The sequence below is a fragment of the Simochromis diagramma genome, unplaced genomic scaffold (assembly GCF_900408965.1).
Source record: "Simochromis diagramma unplaced genomic scaffold, fSimDia1.1 OVJJ01000330.1, whole genome shotgun sequence".
Classification (NCBI taxonomy): domain Eukaryota; kingdom Metazoa; phylum Chordata; class Actinopteri; order Cichliformes; family Cichlidae; genus Simochromis; species Simochromis diagramma.
Window position 1 is genome coordinate 778,825 of NW_024386930.1, and position 18,584 is coordinate 797,408.

An 18,584-nucleotide genomic window follows, 5' to 3' on the forward strand; every position below is an offset into this window, starting at 1 on the left:
CTATACTACTACATACAACATACTGTATATGGAAAACACAGTACTGTGCAATATGCAGTCCATACAATTTCAGTTTATTACTGTTCAGGAAAAAGTGCCAAAAAGCAGTCTGGGGCTTTTTGCACCTCCTGGAGGGAGATATTTTTGTCAGCCAAATGTAAGAGCTGCATAATGTCCATGTAAGGGAACAGTTACTGCTCTAGTGCGTGCAAGGTTTTCAGAAGTTGTGGGGAGGGGAAAAGTTGGCTTTCAAGTGTTAACAAAGCTACTGTTACCAGCAAAGCTGTGAAGCTGACGTGTTATACAATAATTCAGACAATACTGTATGTTAAAGCAGATCAGCAGAAAAAAAGACTGCTGTACTGTAATAAGTATATTATTATACTTATTATTATACTTATTATTAAGTGCTGGATTATCAGATTGTACAGAAACTGCCCCCTCCTTTTGGGGCAAGAAAGTAAATACAGTGCAGTTCATGATCCTTTTAAAAGTTAAGTAAACAATAGAGTTTTTGGGAAGCCTGACAGGGAACTCTGGGTTCCCATCATCCTTGTTCTTCCTTCAGGGACAGCAGTGCAACCATGAGAGTTCTGTGCTTGCATACCTGTCTCAGCAGGGTCCACCTAGCTCGTGCGACATCAGTATTTCTACAGGTCCCTGACCGGGAGGCGCGGGAATCAGTTGCGCGAGTGTCTTCGTGAATATTTTTCCCCAAAGGTGACGCCGGCTCGGTCCTTTCTGCAGCACCAGAAGAGTCCCTGTCCATTTTATCTTCGTACTTCTGGTAGGAGATAAACCCGTAAGCATTTGTTTAAATCCTGTTTATGCAGCTGTCACAGTTACAGCGGTGCGGTAATACAAAAAAATAAGGCTTTTTTTCTATAGCGATGCAGAAATGATCACATACACCGCTTCACTGTCATCACCTGTTACACCCACAAAGGATGCATGCTACTTCCGTACACTTTTGCAAGTCCAGGCATGTTAAACGATCGCGCTCGATTTCACAATTATAACTGAGGGCTGCTCACAAACGGATTTGATTAGTTTTGCCTGGCATTGCTCGCTACGTCATCAAGCGGGTATTCGTTTAGGAAATCGTACATGTGCCTGAAAATGTTCTCGCTGGCTGTTGTGCGTAGCTGAAGAATTAACGTAGAAGAAAGCAGCGAGGATTATAGGGCAATTAAAATGCCCTAACTGTACCTGATAGTAACCGTTAGCTAATTAAAATCACGCAAACGTCGCTGTCACCGGTTCATTTTATCTCATTAACGGTTAAACATTTGTCATGGCGTGTATATCGCCTTTGTTTTTCTTATCTGCTCGTGTTCCGATGCAATTTCGGGTAAAATTCTGGGAGCTAACCGCTTGTAAACGGAAAACATGGCTCTCCTGGTCCCTTCAGCGTTGTTGCTCGTCGGTAAGGAGTTCATTCAACGTTAAAGATGCTGTTTTTACTTACCTTTGGCTTGGTGCAGAATTACATGCTGGTCTCCCGTCTCGCTGATAACGCTAACTCATTCATTATTGAAAACCGTGTCTTTCTGCCGGGTTGACAAAACTAGTCTTGTAAGGAGACACAGATAAGGGCATAGTGCTGAAATTGACACTCTGAATCTGGCTCGCTGTGCTGGCAAACGCCTCCTATGTGTTTTGTTATGCATGTGTTTATGTGAGTACTATATAAATATGCCCAAAGCTCTTCTATCCAAATGGTTAGCATTTTAAAATAACTTTAGATTCAAATTGGATCATTTATGAACGCAGTCATTTATTTATAAAAGCCTTTCCTACATTGCCATCACTATCATTGTTTTAAATAGGAATTAGCCTATTGGTTTGACAAGACAAATATAAAGTCGTATGGGACTATTTTGTCTACTGTCAGCTGCTCCCTTTAGGTGTCACCACAGTGGCCTCCATCTCACCCTATCCCTGTCACACCAGCCCTCTGCATGTCCTTCTTCTCTACATCCAGGAATCATCTCTTTTCCCCTTGCCTGTCAGCTCCATATTCATCATCCTTTTTGCCACTATATTTACTGTCTCTCCTCTGCACATGTCCAAACCATCCCAGCCTTGCCACTCTGACTTTGTCTCCAAACTGCTCAATCTGAGCTGTTCCTCAAATGTACTCATTACTAATCTTGTTAATCCTGGTCATTCCCAGTGGAAATCTTATCATCTTCAGCTCTGCCTCCTTTCCTTTTGCTAGCACCACCCTCTCCAAACCATGCATCATAGTAGATCTTGCTACCATCTACTAAACCTTCTCTTTCACTCTTGCTGCTATCCTTCAGTCACAAATCACCCTTGATATATCGTGCCCACCCACTCCACCACACCTTCACTTTTTCCTTCACCTATCTTTGTGTGTGGACTGTTTTTCGTTTTGGATGGTTTACCCCAGGTGTTTAAACTCTATTTTCACTCCTCTTCTCTTCAGTGTTACACCTGTTTCTTTCTCACTCAGATACATGTATTCTGTCTTGTTTCTGCTGACCTCTTCTCCCCAAAGCATACCCCCACCTCTCCAGGCTCTCATCTACCTGCTTCAATACAGCCAATCACACTGGGGAATTTATAAACTCAAGAATGTGATCATAATAGATCTTAATTTTGAGTGTTTCTGCACAAAGTGTTTTAATTACACCTCTAAAATGAATTTGTTTGTGAATTTGGATTATATTTTCTTTCAAACAGAAGCATTAAGTAATCAAGGATGAAAAAACACTGTGGTGACTTCATTATAATTTGTGGTTTATCAAAGTATATGTAGCCAGTCATGTTCAAATAAAAGCAGTATACTTTAACAGTGATTCACTCAAATTTAGCTTAAGATTTGTAATTTTTTTTTTTTCTAATATTATTCAAATTAGGATAATTAGTTTTGTAACAAATAGCAGACCAAAATTACTGAAAGAAATTTAAATATCTGTTTAAAAGTCAGGGGTTTTTTTTGCATACAATTGAAAACTGTAACTAATGACATCATAGCATCTATTTTTTTTTAATAAATTCCATCATTGATAAAAAAAAAAAAAATCAGTATAGATTTAATAAACACAATTAGAGCAATAAACAAATCTTCTGGTGTTTTGCTCACTTCAGAGTTAAACAGTCACGTTTCCCGAAACTTAAGTTTTATCATTGAACACTTTTCATGTCACCTCCTTGTCAATCCTTAGAATTACACAAAAACAGACATTGTTAGGCAGCCAGGTTATCTAACAATGACTTGCTGAACATAGCGCTTGTATCTTTAACTATTGCTCACACTATAAGTACAGTAGTGCTTTGCTTACTCAAAAAGACTGTGACACTTCAATAAATAGGTGGAGGAATATTGCAGTAATTTTTGAAGCTGTTTTATTTTAGGATACTTCGTTATCATCGTCTGACCATCTAAGCTCCGGACTCGAGAGGTACAGGGACTTACAGAAGTATTTCAGGAGGAGATTAAAGGATGCATACCACAGGTTCTCCAATATACCTGATTACTCAGTGGTGAGGATGCCCTTTCGTTTTGGATTTGTCTATTTTATAATGATTTTGAATATTATCTTAGTGGGACTGATGGACAACAATAAATATGACTTGTTTGGCAATTGAGTTTCTATATCATGAAAAGGATTATTTGGTAGCCTCAAATTATGTTAATCATATCTGTTGTTGTTATTTATCTTGTCAAAGGTCTCTGGACATCACCATTTATATTTCACTGAAGAAGATGGGATATACAGAATGGACAAGAAACAGAGTAAGCAGCAAACATGATGAGGGTCTTTAAACCACTCATGTTAGCAGTTCTGAAAGCCTAAAGTTTAGCAGCAGAAGACCATTTTCTCAACAGGGATTTTTTTTTTCTACTATATCCCTGTTACTGCATGTGCAACTTTTTATGCAGTCCATCATTAGAAATCTTTCCAACTTATTTCTTCTGTTTTTAGGTCACCTGGAGCCAGAGCAGGTGTTAAATCTAAGACAAATCTCTGGAGAGTTGGAGAAGACGGGACTTGAAAATAATAAGAGAAAGCAGAGATTTCAGTGGACGGTCCAGAGAATCCGTCTATCCCCACAGGAAAGGCATCTTGCAGCGTCGCTAAAATGTACTCACACGGAAGAGCTGAGGTAAATCAAACAAGGCATTTTAAACTACTGTACTTACTGAATTAGAAAGAGGATGTTAATTTTGTGATGAATCAGGTGTGTGGTCGTGAGGCTTGAAAGGAGAAGATTCCTACCTCTGCATCCCCAACATGTGACACTAACCCTGGAGAAAGTCTTTAGCTTTGGTAATTTTTTGCACAATAAAAATTCATTTTAGTTGTGTTACAGGTAAGAGCACTGATGTAAAACTTAAAATACTGCATATTATTGTGTGCATGTGTGAAGAGTGGGCCACAGATGAGATACTATTTTACTCGACTCTGGAAGGTCTACGTTCCAGCGCAGTGTTTCGTCTGGATCTCACCTCCAGTGGAAGCAGGATAACCTCTGTATTTGAGGAAATGCAGCCTGAGTAAGTGTAAGCGATGCAGCATGTAAGCTGCGTCTACTCCCACACCATCTCTAATTGACCTGCTGACATCTCCCCAGTGTGTTTGTGGAGGTTGCCCTGACCAGAGACCGACAGATCCTGACCATCAACTGTAACAGCAGGACAAGTTCAGAGGTGCTGCTAAGTGATATAGCAACATCAAATTTAGATCCATTTGTGGTTCAGCCACGCCAGCTCAATCTCCTATACCACGTGGAGCACTGGAGAAGTCGGCTTATTATACTAGTATTTTTAGATTTTACATGAGTGATTGCCCATCATTACCAAGGAAACCTGGATAAGTGTTTGGTCCTATAGTGACAATATAAGGAATAATGCAGACAAAAATACACATATATAAATACATAATGACTAGCAGAACTTACCACGTATGATTCAGACTCAGGCATGAATGCAGTGTACTCTGTAACTACAGGAGTATACCTGCTTTTACCTACTGTTCACTTTCTCTTCAAATGCACATGGAAAACAAAATGTCAGAAGTTAAAATGGTTTAAAAAGGTTTCTGTGTTTTGACATGCTATAATTTTCCTTATGTTCTGTTTCAATTGGTCTCTATTCACAACTTGCTCTTTTAACTTACCAGTGGTATTTTACAGAGTGCTACATTTAATATCCAGTTAAAACATTGATTTTCAGTGAAGGACATTCATCTTTCCGTTTAATTTCCAGGTGGTTCAGGCTCCTGTCTCAGAGCCATCAATGGATTCCTGGGTCTCTTTGTTTGCGCCTGAACCTGGCACTACAATTAAAGACATGGACGTGGTTGGAGACCATTGTGTGTTGGTTGCAAGAACGCCAGTTAGTGAACTAGCTCTCATTGTGGTCCCTCTGATCCACCCCAAGAATGCAAACATAGTACAGGTAATTATTACACAATTTCTTGCATACTTATGTGCTTGTTAGCGTTTGAGACTTTAACCACCTTTTGGTTGTTCTTAGTCTTTACTTTTTGTAATTTTATGGGTTTGTGGTTTAGTGTTATTAATATATTCTCAAAGCTTTTTATTTCTACACTCATGCTAAAGCTTCCATCCTGGGCTTGTGCCATTAAAACCAAGAAACCAGGCTTGGCTGACCAACAAAATATGCTAGAATTCCTGATATCCTCTCCAGTCCATCCGCCGGTTCCATACTGTCTACACCCTGAGAATGGGCTCCTTTTATCAGGCACTGGAGATGGATCCTCCCCAGAGAACCAAGCTGATTATATCACTACACGCTTGGAGGCCTGCAGCCAAGTGAGGAAACTTGAAATATAATTTGCGCAAATAATAAGACAATGTCAGCAGGGCTCTAAGCATTTAGCATTTATCACCATACAGAGAAGGGCATTTTGTGCTTCTTCATACATCATCACCTAACACAGAGGCGTATAATTGTAGCAAATTTTATAGACTTATTTCTAGATAATTTACCATTAATTCCTTTAGTCTGAAAGTGCATCTCTGTGTGTTTTTGTAGGACGGTACCTTTGTGCCTGTGACATTGTTTCATACAGTACCTGTGGAGCATTTGAGACAGGCACCGCTGCTGGTCCATGTCTATGGTGCTTATGGCAGAGATCTTAACATGGAGTTCTACCCAGAGAAAAAAGTGATGCTGGAGCAGGGCTGGGCTCTGGCCTACTGCCATGTCAGGTATAATGTCACTCCTCTAGGAAGCTAACCAAACCCTGTTGGCTCAAAAAGTTATTTACTGATGAGAGACATGCTTTATATGACCAAAACTGACATTGTTTTAGGGAAATGACAGACAAGTCATTGTTGTCATAGCGGGCAAGTGAAATATGTAATTCAAACTTTGTGCTCCCCATGAGTTGAAGTAACTTGTTCTTTGCTTTTACACTCTGTAGAGGTGGAGGGGAGCGTGGCCTTTCTTGGCACAGACAAGCCTGCGTGGGAGGGAAGCGGAGAGGAGTTGAGGACCTCCAAGCCTGTCTCCATCACCTTTTCTCCTTAGGAGTCTCCTCTCCTTCTCTCACCGCTCTTACAGCCTGCAGTGCTGGGGCTGTGCCAGTGGGAGCTCTGTGCAACAGACACCCAATATTGATGCGGGCTGTCACCCTGCAGGTAAGAAATTAAATCGTTGGAGGTTTTGTGCTTAAACCCTGAACCATGCAACATTGTTGTTAAATTGACCAAAATGATGAATATTCTTGACTGAGTCTTTCTATAGTTACTTGTAGTAAAAATGTGAGCTAAACACTTCCAAAACCACACCTTTTCCTGTTTTCAGGCTCCGTTTCTGGATGTGTTAGGGACTATGGAGGATCACAGCCTGCCTCTAACTTTAGAGGATAGAGATGAATGGGGGGACCCAGTGGGAAACCCAGAACAGAGACATATCATCACCTCCTACTGTCCCCTTCACAACATCACTCCTCAGGTATGGAGAGGAAAACAGAATATAAAAAAAAAATGCAGCTATATTTTTCTTAACTGGCTTAACAGAAAATAGTCTTTTTGTTTGTGTTACCACTTCATGTAATGTTTTGCTTTATACATTTGTTTGCATATGCACATACGTGTTTCAATCACCTCAATCATAGTTGAATGCTGATCAAATGCATTGACGGATGCTTTGAGCAGGTAAGAAACTGCAGGTGAGTCCCAACCTTTCTGGGACTCAGTCTTACCTGTAGGTGGACCAGGTTGGTGTATTTGATTTCAAATTTCCAATGCAATAAAAATTGTCCTGTACCTAATGCGAGGTAACTGACATCTATTTCAGCCAAAGCTGAAACCCAGTTTTAAATTCTCCCGGCTAACATTTTGGTCCAGAGCCATTATTCAAAACAGCTCTAGTTCAATTAAAGCTTTTCAGCCAGTTTTTGAAAAAAACTAATGACATCTATTATAGGATGTTTGGTTTAATTCCATGAAACACTGTAGGGACACATTTAGGGCCATTGATAATTAATACATTTGGTAAACATCATAATGTAAACTACAGTATGTAATTTAAAATGCGTGTGTGTGTGTCTGTGTTTGTGTGATACAGCATTACCCATCGATGCTGCTGACAGCCTACAGTGGTGACAACATGGTTCCTCTGGCAGGCGTCCTTAAATACACTGAACAACTAAAGAAAGCCGTTCATACACACTCCAGCATGAAGCCAAAGTCAGGTAATCAAGTCATTTCTCCAAGTCTGCAGCCATGCATATTATTGTGTGTTTGAGTACCTCATTCTATGGGGGTGTGCATTTGTCTTTGTGTGCATCTCAGCATACATTGTCCTCGTCTTTTTAGGAGTAATTTCTGCATGATCAGAGGTTTTAATAGCATAGGGTCATCCCCCAATAGTAGTTTCAGTGTGCATGTTGGGAGAGGTAGCAGTAGCAGATGCATGGCTATCTGTCAGGGGAAGTGCTAACAGCATTTAAGTTGATGACCAAAATGTTGCATAGGTCACCTTGTAGTAAAGCTTGCCTCTGTGTATACATGCGTTTTGTGTGTGTGTGTGTCTGTGAGTGTGCGTATGTGTGTGTCAGCTAATTGCTCTAATTTCCCCCTGACAGGCTCTTTCTCCCTCTCACTTATAATCTCCCTTCACCACGTTGGTGGTACTCCTTATTTACACCCCTCTCTCTCGCACTGCCTCCTCTGCTCCTGTTTCAAATGCACACATTATCTCTCTCCGTTACCCTCGCTCACTTTTCTGTTGTTCACACATACACCAGGCAGCTTAAGTGTCTGTGTGTGTGTGTGTGTGTGTGTGTGTGTGTGTATATGTCTCCCTAATCTGTCTCTCTCTGTTCTCCGGAGTCTTTGATAAAGTGCTGATGGCATAGACACATCCAGGCGGGTGGGCAGGCCCATTAGCATGGTAAAGAGATAGTGTATCAGAGCAAGAGATTAGACGCCACAGACTGGGAGCTGTCAAGGTCAAGACCGCACTTGTGAAACAGTCCATACCACAGAGACAGGGAGGGGAGGCAGGGGGATATCAGATGGGAGGATAAATGAGTGAAAGCAAAGACAGAAGACTGAAAAAGATGATTTGGGGGGGAAATGGGCAGAGAAGGGGAGCAGAGAAAAGAACATTTTAAAGAAAATGTTAATTTTAAGTATTGTCTTCTGCCCGTACTTGGCTCTTGAATCTCTTTGTGTATGTTTAATTTTAGAGTGTAAACCAGCACCAAACATAGCTCTGAATATCCAACCTGGAGCAAATCACCTTGGAACAGAAGACTTTGAGCTAATGCTGGAGGAGGTAAATTAATTTTCCTGAAGCTAAAACCTTCTTGAAAAGATCGATGTTTTTATTTTGCAGTCTTTTTAAGGACAAATTATCTGAAAATTGGACACAAATATTTTCTGGTATGAGACATTTTTACTTTCTGAAAATTATGAGTTCTTAATGTCCCATCAGAATGCACACCAACACTGAGACATGAAATATTAGTAAGCACAGAGCAAGCGCTTGATTGCAATATACTATCTGTCTCACAGCTTTAAAATTGAGGTACAAAGTCAGTTAAATCAAGGAGTCCTTTTACCTGTAGATGTGATTTTGTTTATTACAAATGCACCATGACGTCATGTACGTGTGTGATAAACAGCCAAATCTGAGAAAGCCTTCTTAATATATAATCTATAATTTGCCTTATGAATGTAAAAGTTTGAGTTTTAGCACTTGGATGGGTGATGACAGATACATACTGTTTGTTGTTTTTTATTCCATAACAAAGGAAGCCCTCAAGCTTGCATTTCTGTACATGGAGCTTGGCCTGGACCCTCCTCGGCCTCCACGCAAGCGGAGAAGATAGCGAGGCTATGAAGAAGCAGTCGGGCATGAAAAACGGAGCATCTTCCATCACGGCAACTAGACAGACTGGTGCCCAAATCTAATAATAATAACAGCAATTACACTTTCAAAGATAAGAAATCACTACCTTGTAGAGGAAACACCAGAGAAAAATCTTAATGCTTTGATGGTTTCTGTAATACAGCAGTTATTGGATACTCATCTCCATTTTTACTAGCATTTATAAAGTATGTCTATGGTCTCCAAATAGCAAGCCTTCTCAGAGATGTAGCACTCTTCAGGATGGTTGGGATTAAACCGAGTGTTGGTGGAGTACTGAATCACCAAACCCTCTCCTACTTCTGTCTGGATGCGAGACTTCGGAAACACTTTGCCATCATTGGCTATGTTGGTGCTCATCAGCACCTTCAACTGGTCTGGCAGCTCACGAACAGAGGAGAGATCTGTGACAGCTGATTCTTTACCAAAGTTAACCACTATGAGGAAAGCTCGCTTAAGTCCATCAAGCTCTCTGATGTAAGAGAAGACATTGGCATCAGCGTGGACGTAGCAGAACCATCCACGGTTAAGGGGGAGCTCTGATTGACGCAGGGTGTTCAGGAAGCGGTACTGAGCCAGAACAGAACCATCATCTTTCATCTGGGCCTGGGAATAAAGGAATGGGAGGAGGACAGATGAACCATAGAAAGATACACATAAGAAAACGATCTTTCTTCAAAGTTGAACATTAGAAAAACAGATCTATACCTCCACGTTGACCGTTTCATAATCGGGGTGTAGTGGCAACCAGGTGAGATTTGTTTTCTCATTAAAACCTGCGTTCGTGTCAGCATTCCACTGCAATGGAGAACGCTGAGGGTCTCGACTGGCACTCTGCAGTGAAAGCAGAGGAATCATTTTGGTATATTTGCTCATGTATACAGTCGCCAGTGTATTAGATGCAACAAGACTGCAAAAATGTCCTTTAAAGTAAAGACATTTATGTTGTTATATTTATGTTTATTTATTGTTATTAATAAAATGACATTAAACTGGTTATTTTTAAGGAGCTCTCACAGAGATGTGTGACAGTGAGGGTTTAAAGGTTTCTTCAGTGTGTGCACAGTACTGACTGTATTGTATTTGCCGGCTGGGTCTTGTATCTGACTTGCTGTCACGTTAATGTTCTCCATGCCGATCTCCTCGCCGTAGTAGGTGGTGGCTGTGCCTGGAAGGGTCAGCAGCAGCATGTTGATGGCACGAACATAGAGTCGACCAGCACTGGAAGAAATCCGAGTCCTGTCATGGTTTCCAACCTGATAACAGTGTAGGTAAGAGAAAAACAAGACAAAGGGTTGATTAAGAAATTAGGAAGTAAGGAGGTGGGCTGAAACATATTTGTTTTCTTAATATGTGTTAGGTGCTAAAGTCTGAAGATGCACATAAAGTAAAAAGGCTATACTTTTGAGCCTAATCAATAATAATTACAGAAAATAAACATGCTTAATTTACTTTTACTCAGCTACTAATTATTTAGGTTTTACAGGAGTGTTTTTGACAAATTTAATTTCTTTGCCTAGTGTTTGTCAAACTGTCACTGCAAAGGGGTTGATGATTAACAAATACATAAACCGACCTGTGGTTTGAAAGATATGACAACACAAGTGTGAGAAGCATGATCTCAGGCAGACAGTCTACTAAGGATGACTCGACAGTTCATTCTTATGAATGCTGCCGACACATGATTTCGGCATGTTATGTGCCACAGTATGCAGGACATGACGCTACTGATCCTGTGGTTTTTACAATTGTAAAAAGCGAGGAAATAAATATGAGTTTAAGAACTCACCACCCAGTTGGGCCATTTTCCTTTGGGCATGTTGCCCATCCAGAGGTGGACCAGATGCTTAGCCCATACTCCACTGGTGTTTTGGGGTAGATCCAGCAGGTAAAAGTTAAAGGGGAAGTCACCTTCCTTTTCCAGCCTGGTGCCATAGTACATCATGGTCTTGTACACCTCTTCATAATCGTATGACTCTGTTACCATGAATCTGCAGCACAGGAGGAATTTATTTAGCATGTGATATGACACAGAAACCACGATGACTTATGTCAGGATATCGTCCATTAGCTGATTTTGTTTATCTTACTCTAAAATACCAGTGTGTCCTTATTTGAAATCATTTTAAAAAATCTGGGCTTAATTCCTTATTCTAGATTTCATTAAATCGTTTCAAACCAAACGATTTAATGAAATCGTTTGGTTTGAACATTAGTGCATTGCATAAGCAAAAGGTCTTTAAAATTAAGGATGATTGTGACATGATAATTACAGGTAGTAATAATTAAGTAGGCGAGTGCATTACAAGTTTGTCTTTTCTGCCATAGTAATATTGAATGCACTTAATCACTTTCCTACCTGTATCTGCCAGGCTCTTGACTGTAGATGTCCATCTGTGCTCTAAACTCCCTCAGTATGTCGTGCAAGCCCACCTGACTGGTGGTGTAGTCACTGTGAAGATCCCACTCTGTAGTTACCAACTCCTGGATAGAAATATGTATAAGGTTATGTAGTGATTATGCAATTTTAGTATAGCTTAGCTACTTTCAGGCTGTGTGCTGGAGTTAGAGTTTGTATTTTCTTTGAGCAAAGTTTGCTGAGTGAGAAACTGTGGATTAAGAAAGTTTCTGCTAATTCTTCAGATTTGTTATTTTTGTAACTGTCCAAATAAAATGGGCGAGAAAGGCAAAGGAAGAAAAAACATCTTGTTAAGTTCTAATTATGGAGGCGCTGAGGAAATCTGACTCACTGGACAACTATTGGTGTTACCAGAGTGTAAAGCATTGGGTTTACAGATATAAGGGAATGAGCCATAGACCTGCACAGAGACAGTGATGTCACAGTTCTAAAATTACACCTAATGTGCATGTCTTTTTGTGAAAGATAATCTCAAGCCATTAAGCTGGCCTAATAACAGGCAAGTGAACCATTCAGCCAACAGCAACCACAGCATAAACCACTAAAGCAATAATGTAGAGACAGATGGTTTCTGATTCATATTTAGCTGAATCACGACTGAGGATGTGATAAAACTCTTAATACACCTATAAACTTTTACATATCTTTCTCAATTGCAGAATTGTAGTTCCAGTGGTTTGTAAAAATGCATTACTGTTTCTAAGATGGCAAAGAGTTAGTGTTGTTTTTTTTAAAGATTACCTCGTGGTTAAACATGATCAGACTGTAAAAATGTAACCTAACTGCAAATCTGTGGGTATAAATTCTCAGTCATCGGTGAGTAAAAGAGTCCCAGTGTTATGGTTTTACCCTGCAGTCGTAAGTAAACTCCAATGACTTGCTAATCCACCAAAATATGCTCCTTTGCTTCTAATCTTTCCTCTGTGAGAAATATCTTCAGCCTCTTTGACCTTAATTCAGCATGTATCACGAACCCTTTGAGTTTCACAAACCGTGTGTTCTTCACATGATTATGAAGCTGACATTTCAGCTAGAGATAAATAATCAGTGATACATCATACACAGTGTGAACAGTCCCACTCAGCTTTTGATTAATTTTGTTCTACTAGCAACAAGGGAAAGTGCTTCTTCAGTAAAGCTGCTTTCATGGATCAGATTGTTAAATTTTGGACTCGGACATTTCAGATATTACATAAGTCAATAAAATCTAATTATGCCTGCATAACTCTAAGTGACAGCTTGGAAGAAGAAGAAGCGGAACAAAGAACCTTATAGATGAAGTAGATATTTATAATGGATTGCATTTATATAGCGCTTTTCTAGGCACCCAAAGCGCTTTACAATTCCACTATTCATTCACTCTCACATTCACACACTGGTGCAGGCAAACCACAGTTGTAGCCACGGCTGCCCTGGGGCAGACTGACAGAAGCGAGGCTGCCATATCGCGCCATCGGCCCCTCTGGCCAACACCAGTAGGCGGTAGGTGAAGTTTCTTGCCCAAGGACACAACGACCAGGACAGAGAGAGCTTGGGGGATCGAAAGGGCAACCTTCCGGTTACAGATGAGCTTCCCAACCCCCTGAACCACATTTAAAGTTTGTCACTATAAAATGCTTTTTGCCTGTCGAAGTTTTTATTGGCATAACAGATATGATCTATCAGTTTCACATCAAAAGCTATTTATCTTAGGTTATAAAGTTATATCACATGTTGATGAAGTGCCAGTGAGTAAACACGTGTGATTGCTTTAGCCAAAACGTGGCTCTGGTTTTCTTTTTCCACAGTCGTGGCTGTTGGGCAAAATGAGCCCCGACTTAGGGGTAAATTAACCTGGTGGTTAATCTTTTACCAAAACAAATGCATAATCTTAAAATTGATTTTGCATCATAACAACTCCCAACTTAAAAATGCTTGAAAGTCCTAGCGCTTTTATGTCAGAGGAAAATGGCCCGACTGCTTTGAGCGGATATGAATGCAACAGTGACTCAAAAAAACATCATCACAAATAAGGTGTGCATAAGAGCGTCTCTGAATACCGAAAAACTTGAACCCTGAAGCAGATGAGCTACAGCAGCAGAAGACCACACTGGTTGTCACTCCTGGAAACTGAGGTTACAATTCACATGAAAGCATGGATCTATCATGACTTTTATCAAAGGTTCAGGCTAGTGGTGGTGGTGTAGTGTTGTTGGAGATATGTTTTTGTTATTTCTGTCTATCTCAGTATGACCTCAGTGTGCCCATCTATTGATTTTATCTGAACTCAACAAAACCAATGAGGTTAGATGTGTAGTTTAACACTCACGGGTGGTTTGTTTGGATCAACCTGTGGTTCATCCCTCATGTGTGGAGCCTCCAGCATGTGCTTCACTGCATCCATCCTGAAGCCATCCACTCCCTTCTCCAGCCAGAAATGAATTATATCCTAAAATTGAGGGGGAAAAAATGTATATAGAGCAATTAAACTAGCATCTACATTATGTGTGAAAAGGCTGCAGAAAGATAAAATCATTCAACTATAGCAAAGACAGTTGAGTAGAAATAATGTTTATGTACAGCCCATTATTGCTTCTGTTGTACTTTGCGCTGTGTGCAGCCACAATTAAAAACATAGGTTAACTGGTACAAGTTAATGTATAATCAGTGTGTCACACATTACTGTTAAATGTGGACAAAGGACACAAAAATGATAATACAGTGAAAGACAGAACAGATGAAGAAAATACATGATTTTAGCACATGCATCACTGAATGTACTTTAAGAAATGAGTCAGTAGCTGAGCTTTTGTGTGTCTGTTCGTGTGTGTGTCACTGCATGTTCCAGTAATCTTACAATCATCTCTTTGATGACATCTGGGTTTCTGAAGTTCAGGTCTGGTTGCTCCTTGAGAAACTGGTGGAGGTAGCATTGCCCTCTAACTTCATCGTATGTCCATGATGAGTTCCCAAAGATACTCACCTGAGTGCAAGATGGGAAACAAATCGGATCTAAATTCCAGTACATTGCACCTTTTTAGTACTATGAACTTGGTGAAGGTTCAGTGAAAATGTGCAGAAGACAAAATCATAGACCAGGTAGAAAATAACAGTACAAGCACCAACCCAGTTATTAGGCTTCGGTCCGTCTGGTTTGCAGTCAGTCCAGACGTAATAATCCTCATAGTGAGGATCTCTAGTCCGGCTCAAGTTGAACCAGCGGTGTAGATCACTGGTATGATTTGGAATGAAATCCATGATCAGCTTCAAACCTGGTGGAAATGGAGATGGGTATTTGTGTGTCAGACATGCAGCCTGCTATAAAAAAACAATCTTACTCCCCAAAACCACCTTCTAGCTTCACATTTTCACATAAACAAGGGTATTCAAAGTGCACACCTTTGCTGTGCATTGCTGCCAGGAGGTCCTCAAAGTCCTTCATGGTTCCAAAGAGTGGATCAATATCACGGAAGTCCTCCACATCATACCCAAAGTCTTTCATGGGAGAACGGTAGAAAGGGCTGATCCAAATTGACTTGATGTTAAGGTATTCAAAGTGGTCCAGCTTCTCCCTGATGCCTGTCAGACAGGAGATACAGGATCTACTGTAACCACTCGGTGCTGAAATTCAGAGTCCTAATAAACTGAAGGACTATGGATAGGAAAAGATAATACTGCATTGCATTAGCAAATTTTTATAGGAAATAATGCAATATAGTGAGAGCAGCTGTCATTTCCCTCTAAAAAGCATCTGCATATTTAATATTATAAATGAGCCATTGAAAACAACGAGATGCAGTTTTACAATTCCCTTGGTATACTTTACTAATGGTTAAATAAAGTTAATAATTTACTCTTGTATAAGTGACCAAATATAAGAAATTGATAAGAGCAGCTGTTAGGTTGACAGAGTAAAAAATCTACCAGGACACGGTGTATACTTTGCCAAATTTTTGTAAATCCACAATCTCAGAAAGGGTGCTACATGGTTTTTTTTTAAAAAAAAAAAAAAAGAAGAAGACTGGAGAGTTCATAGGAGGCTTTATCTGGCAAAAAAATCACAGCGATTTTGCAGGATTTCAATAGTAGGCTACTCAAATCTATAAGAGTATATGGGGAAGTATTTATAATATGGCCTAAAGGTGTTAAAAGTACAGTAGTTTGAAATGCACATTAAAATATGGAAACGCTCTAAGTGACTCAAAAGTGTAACAGCATGTGCCTTCCACTGTTGGAAGCGGAGCGTCATTGGTGTCGTCCATAAAAACACCTGTTTTAATGAAAATCTTCGAATAGTCGTTATCGGAGCTTGCAGCAGTGCTTTGGGTGTCTTACCTTTGAGGTCTCCCACCCCATCCCCGTCGGAGTCTTTGAAGGACCGGGGGTAAATCTGGTACACCGGGGAGGCCTGCCACCAGCTCAGGCACTTCGGAGAAAGCGCGATCACCGCGATGGTGACCGCCACCAGAGCCAGGGTGCAGCACACCGTTAGCCAGAACAGGATCTCACGGGGCACTCGGTACCGGGCCTTAGAGGAGTACAGCACCAGCACCTCCTTAGGCATCCCGGCGTACGGTTTGATCTGCGTGTACTCATCTCGCGCGTCTGAGAGCCGCTTCACGCCGATGGAGTCCCGCTTCTCCTCGCTGTCGGAGACGCTGATGTTGTCCCTCGCTGCTGGCCCGTCTCCGTCTGCATCCTTATAACCCGGGTTTCTGGTGCACTCCCCGAGCTCCACGCTGTCGGAGTCGTTTGTATAACTCATGTTGTTTGTTAAAACGAACCGTGTCGGGTTGTGTAGCTCGCCTCAAGAACAATGAGTGACTCGGAGAGCGCAGATTAAATATATGACTACAGTCAGAGGGTCATAGTACACGGAGTAGAGCCTGTCTCTGACACACCTGTGGAATGTGATAAAGTGGAGAGTTGATGGGACTGGTTACAGATTAGCGGGTTTTTTTCAGTACACAGTATTAACTACGACTGAGACATCAGTTACTTCAAAACCTTCCGAACCAAACAAAAGCACCAAGGTGCAAGATGCCTTTTAATATTGTAGGCGATAAAGATGCACCTGAACTAAATGTGTTTCCTATTTTGGGATTTGTGAACTTTAACACCAACATTAAAATACAGAAGATATTTCAAAACCCCAAGAGCTACTCCATTTCTTTAATTTTTAGAAAACGCATCACAACGTGTTGATTAACATTTCCTTTCACAGCTCACAGATCCTACACTGAAAAAATATACATAAAATACAACCTAAATCAAGGGTGTCCAACTTAAAGTTCTGGGGCCAAAATTGGACACAGACAGTCTCCAATCCGGCCCATAGGATGCCTTTGGAAAATGTGTTGGAGGACATACATTTTTAGACTTTAACTGTGTTTTTGTAAATTTTACAGCTTTTCCTGCTGATCAATAACTTCTGTCACAGTCATTCGTACTACGATAAAGTGTTTTAATTGTGTATCCATTAGTTAATGAGAGAAATACAGTATTCCCGTTTTTTTTTTACCATCTTTAGAAATTTCTGCAAACTAAATAGAAAAATTTGCTGTCAATTAACAAAAACGTCATTGTTAATAAATACGGGACGTTCTAGACAGTGAGCTAGCAGAACTTTGTCTTTATTTTTTACACATTTATGTAGAAAGATGTACTGCTGAAATTGCACTTGTTTATCTTATATTATCTCCGGGATTAAATGTATACTTAAACTTCTTAACGCTGGCAGAAAGGGGAGTTTCACTCATCTGACTTTGTTCTAACAAATCTTAAAGTGTATATTTGGTGTGATCACCTTTATTTATTTATTTTTAACACAGCCTCTCGTAGGTAAGCATTTTTGTAATTTTTTAAGAAGTCTTTAGGAATGGTTGACCAGGCTTCTTAAAGAACGTTTCAAAGCTCTTCTTTGGATGTTGGCTGCCTTTTGTAGAGTTCCTTATCAAGATGATCCCACATTGTTTCAGTAATGTTGAGGTCCAGCCTCTGGTGAGGCTAATCCATGACTGATAGTGTTACACTATTTTCCTTACCCAGGTATGCTTTAACTCTACTAGCAGTGTGTTTTTGGTGACCTCTAACCCCTGAGCCCTCCATACAGATTAAAGATCAAACTGAAAACCTTTGGAACTGGTCTCAGTTCCTACAAGTTAATGAACTGTTGTCGAGAGAAGAAGGGATGCTAAAAATGTCTAAACATTTCAGGGACTTTTTTTAATGCTACATTTTTTCACTTTAAGCATTTGATGTTTTCTATTTTCCCTTGTGAAGAAAATACATGGGTTTAAGATTTACAAATGATAGAATTCCTTTTTAATTTGCACTTTACAGTATCACAGATTTCTAGGAATCAATCTTGTATTATTCTTGCCACTGATTTACCATCTTGTGACTTATGATAAATTACAAAAAAAAGAACCCTTGACACATTTGTGTGCCTGTGTCAGTCTTTCAATCTTAATGTTAGAGTTAACGGCTAACGGCTGCAGACAGGAAGATACTGCCAGCACCGGAAACGTGCTCGTCATCTCCGAGCATGAAGTAAGGAGAGCCTTCAAGAGAGTGAACACCAGGAAAGCAGCAGGACCAGACGGCATCCCAGGTCGTATCCTAAGAGACTGCGCATACCAGCTAGCTCCTGTGTTCACTGAGATATTCAACATCTCTCTATCTCAGTCGGTGATCCCCACATGCTTCAAAGAGTCCATCATTGTTCCTGTCCCGAAGAAACCCCACCCTGCTTCTCTCAATGACTATCGCCCTGTAGCCCTCACCTCAGTAGTGATGAAGTGCTTT

General features: G+C 40.4%; 3 protein-coding genes across 4 annotated transcripts in view; 1 reads left to right on the forward strand and 2 right to left on the reverse strand.

Moving 5' to 3' along the window:
* camkmt (calmodulin-lysine N-methyltransferase) overlaps positions 1-2,310 on the reverse strand; it is a 111,492-nt gene extending 109,182 nt beyond the window's left edge. The window contains exons 1-2 of one of the 2 annotated variants that reach the window (XM_040037135.1): positions 1,469-2,310; positions 608-784 (exon numbers count right to left, since the gene is read on the reverse strand). In XM_040037135.1, the coding sequence (XP_039893069.1) occupies positions 608-769 (162 nt within the window). In that variant the 5' untranslated portion in view covers positions 770-784; positions 1,469-2,310. Of the gene's footprint in view, positions 1-607; positions 785-929; positions 1,006-1,468 lie in introns of those variants that run through there. The other variant, XM_040037136.1, reaches the window with a different exon arrangement.
* prepl (prolyl endopeptidase like) lies at positions 1,120-9,862 on the forward strand. The gene is made up of 16 exons (XM_040037120.1): positions 1,120-1,426; positions 3,385-3,513; positions 3,700-3,766; positions 3,957-4,137; positions 4,213-4,301; positions 4,402-4,528; positions 4,606-4,792; positions 5,154-5,167; positions 5,212-5,431; positions 5,596-5,808; positions 6,032-6,207; positions 6,423-6,639; positions 6,806-6,955; positions 7,571-7,697; positions 8,697-8,785; positions 9,264-9,862. Exons 1-16 carry the CDS (start codon positions 1,295-1,297, stop codon positions 9,339-9,341), a joined length of 2,196 nt encoding a protein of 731 aa, XP_039893054.1. The 5' UTR covers positions 1,120-1,294; the 3' UTR covers positions 9,342-9,862.
* slc3a1 (solute carrier family 3 member 1) lies at positions 9,066-18,247 on the reverse strand. The gene is made up of 10 exons (XM_040037128.1): positions 16,113-18,247; positions 15,177-15,356; positions 14,904-15,049; positions 14,635-14,760; positions 14,107-14,226; positions 11,739-11,863; positions 11,169-11,370; positions 10,453-10,635; positions 10,088-10,213; positions 9,066-9,985 (listed from the first exon to the last, which is right to left on the reverse strand). The coding sequence occupies exons 1-10, from the start codon at positions 16,540-16,542 to the stop codon at positions 9,554-9,556; spliced, it is 2,070 nt and encodes a 689-aa protein (XP_039893062.1). The 5' UTR covers positions 16,543-18,247; the 3' UTR covers positions 9,066-9,553.
* Between the last annotated feature and the right edge of the window lie 337 nt (positions 18,248-18,584).

What these genes read in the sequence shown, in the direction of transcription:
- slc3a1 (XM_040037128.1), bottom strand. Translation starts at nt 16,542, where the DNA reads ATGAGTTATACAAACGACTCCGACAGCGTGGAGCTCGGGGAGTGCACC. An exon ending in CAGCCGGCAAATACAATACA is followed by an intron (nt 10,214 to 10,452) that starts GTCAGTACTGTG and finishes CTTTCACTGCAG; the next exon opens with AGTGCCAGTCGAGACCCTCA. An exon ending in ATGAAACGGTCAACGTGGAG is followed by an intron (nt 9,986 to 10,087) that starts GTATAGATCTGT and finishes CTTTATTCCCAG; the next exon opens with GCCCAGATGAAAGATGATGG.
- prepl (XM_040037120.1), top strand. Translation starts at nt 1,295, where the DNA reads ATGGCGTGTATATCGCCTTTGTTTTTCTTATCTGCTCGTGTTCCGATG. An exon ending in GGAGAAAGTCTTTAGCTTTG is followed by an intron (nt 4,302 to 4,401) that starts GTAATTTTTTGC and finishes GCATGTGTGAAG; the next exon opens with AGTGGGCCACAGATGAGATA. An exon ending in AGAATGCAAACATAGTACAG is followed by an intron (nt 5,432 to 5,595) that starts GTAATTATTACA and finishes CTCATGCTAAAG; the next exon opens with CTTCCATCCTGGGCTTGTGC.